This window comes from Cryptotermes secundus, unplaced genomic scaffold (assembly GCF_002891405.2).
Source record: "Cryptotermes secundus unplaced genomic scaffold, Csec_1.0 scaffold1803, whole genome shotgun sequence".
In the NCBI taxonomy this organism is placed as follows: Eukaryota; Metazoa; Arthropoda; class Insecta; order Blattodea; family Kalotermitidae; genus Cryptotermes; species Cryptotermes secundus.
Window position 1 is genome coordinate 454 of NW_019739990.1, and position 2,580 is coordinate 3,033.

The window sequence follows — 2,580 nt, forward strand, 5'->3', positions numbered from 1 at the left end:
TGGGAACAGTGTGTTATGTCAATGTCTTTTAGTTCTTTCCAGTGGCCATTCTCTGTGATGAGATCTCCTATGTATGTTATATTTAGAGCCTTCCAAGCTTCGTCAAACATAACTTTGTGGCCGGAATTATGTGGGTTCATGAGGGTGGTGTCGTGCAAGGGGATGTGCCTTAGGTCTTCAAGGGACTGTAGGTTGGGGTTAAAATGGGTCTAATGTCGTGGCAGGCTTCGAGTGCGCTGGTGTAGAAGGGTGTCAGTCTGGGTAAGCGCGTTGGGTTCAGGTTTAGTTTGAGAACGGCTTCTGCCTGTAGGCCTGGGGCATACATCCTGATGTTTGCTTGGAAGTACCACGCATTCTCTCTGTTATTTCTGGTTATGAAATTTTGCAGAAAGTTGAAACATGTTAACACCGCTCTTTTCCAACCCGCCTTTGCTTGTTTCGGCGCAGTAGGAATGGTGCTATCCCTGCTACACCTGTTTCTACCTTAGCCCGTTGCCGTGGTTCGACGTGTATGTTTCGTCAGGTATTTAAATCGTCTGGCTGGGTTCGACGTGTATGTTTCGTCCAGCTGCACACCTACGTTATAACGCCCATAATAATTGATGGTTTTGCTGTAGATTGTTAGATTTTTCGCTGGCCTGTTGTCACAAGAACGGTTTATAATGAGACACGAGTTTAGCTGCGCTAAGTCGTCGTTACATATGCCTGTCTTGCAGCAAATTTCCTGTGGCTCTGGCGAGCGTTTTCTACGCTCCACTGTTATGAAGGCGTGTTTGCTTTGCTATGAAATTATAAACACTAGAGACGTGATATTTACGGTGTTCATAATATCATATTACCCTGAGCTGGCCACACTTACACACTCAGTTGGAATTCTTGGAAGAGGGATGTCCAGAAGTTTATTCTTGCCAAATCGATTGATTTCGCACAGTACAAAGGCCCAGTTCTTAGAAATACGCCACAATTTAAGGCAGAACACTGTGGTCACCCCCTGTGACGATGGGTGTGTGTGTAGGGGGAAAAGAACGCATTCCTTCATGTATTATCGCTCCAGTTGACTCCAGTTTATCGTACTGACCTTGGTGGTCGTTTCGAGGGATGGCCATAAATATTTTTTTTGAGCCAGTTAAGCTCTGCTTTTGTGCACTACTTACCAGCCATTTCTTAGAATAACTTCATGAATTTTGTGGCCACCCCTATGACATCTGCTGCAGCCAAAACGCATACCACCAACCCATTGGTATGATAACACAAAGGTTGAATTTACTGCAGCTAAGCTGGCAAGCTAAAGACACGTGTCTTTAGCTGCCAGCTAAAGACGCGTGTCTTTATAATTTCCATACACCAGGCCACCAACAGTTTACTTCGAAACTTTGAGTGGTATCATGGCTGGCCCTTCCACAAGTCGTGCGCTGACGGAGGTCGAACAAGTGACCGCGCTGAACGAAGTATTAGACGACGAAACCCTAAGTAATTATAGTTCCGATGATGAGAGTGCATCGGACTATGATTACACACAACTGGTGCCACCTGAAACCATCAGTGCTAGTGAAAGGGACAGTGATCCTGAGGATATCGTGGCCCACGATGAATTGGAAGAGGTGCCCAGGAGATTTGTGTGGGAAGATATCGATTCATTTCACGCTTCGCGAGAATCGTTTTGTGGTGTGTGCGGTCCCCAGTTCGACACTGCCGAACTAGATGTCGTCAGTGTTTTTGAAAGCATTTTCGATATTTCCCTTGTGCAGCTGATTGTTGATGAAACGAACAGGTATGCTCAACAGGAAATATCGAAAATCGCCAGACCTCTCACATTTCGCTCTAGGATTCGGAAGTGGGAAGATGTGACAGTGGACGAAATGTACGTGGTTTTGGCACTAATTATGTTGACTGGCATTGATCAGAGGCCTACATTGAGGTCTTATTACTCAAAGAACCGCCTGCTGTTCACTCCGTTTTTTGCAGAGACCTTACCTCTGGAAAGACTTGAGGTCATAATGAGATTTCTGCATTTTTCGGACAACAGCAAGCAAAATGAGTACCAAGGCCCTTCCAAACTTTTCAAAATTTATCCCGTCATTCAGCACCTGAGTAGAAAATTTCAGATTCTCTATCTTCCAGGTCACAACATTGCCATAGATGAATCCTTGACCCTATGGAAAGGTCGTCTGTCTTTCAAGCAGTACTTGCCACTCAAGGCTGCGAAATTTGGTATCAAAACGTTTGAACTCTGCGAGTCTAGTTCTGGTTATGTTTGGTCCTTTCTTGTCTATACTGGACAAGGAATGGAACTAACAAATCAGTATGTGACTGCAGAGACAAACAAAACTACAGCAATTGTAATAACACTGTTAGAAAATCTTCTGGGTCGCGGACACACAGTGTGGATGGATAATTTTTATAACTCCCCTGATTTGGCTCGTTTCTTGAAGTCTAAAAATACAGACTGTGTTGGAACCTTACGTCCCAACAGGAAAAATGTCCCTCCCTTAGTGAAAGATAAGAAATTGAAAAAAGGTGAACACTGTGCTCAACACTCAGGAGACGTGGCAGTTCTTGCGTGGCAAGACAAAAAAAGGG

At 44.6% G+C, this 2,580-nt stretch overlaps 1 protein-coding gene across 1 annotated transcript; it reads left to right on the forward strand.

Annotated features, from left to right (window-relative positions):
- Positions 1–817: 817 nt before the first annotated feature.
- Positions 818–2,580, forward strand: LOC111872272 (piggyBac transposable element-derived protein 4-like; the record flags this gene model as incomplete). Its single annotated transcript, XM_033754635.1, is given in 1 exon segment — positions 818–2,580. A coding segment is annotated over 1 exon segment (1,195 nt), but the record flags the coding sequence as incomplete, so codon positions are not given.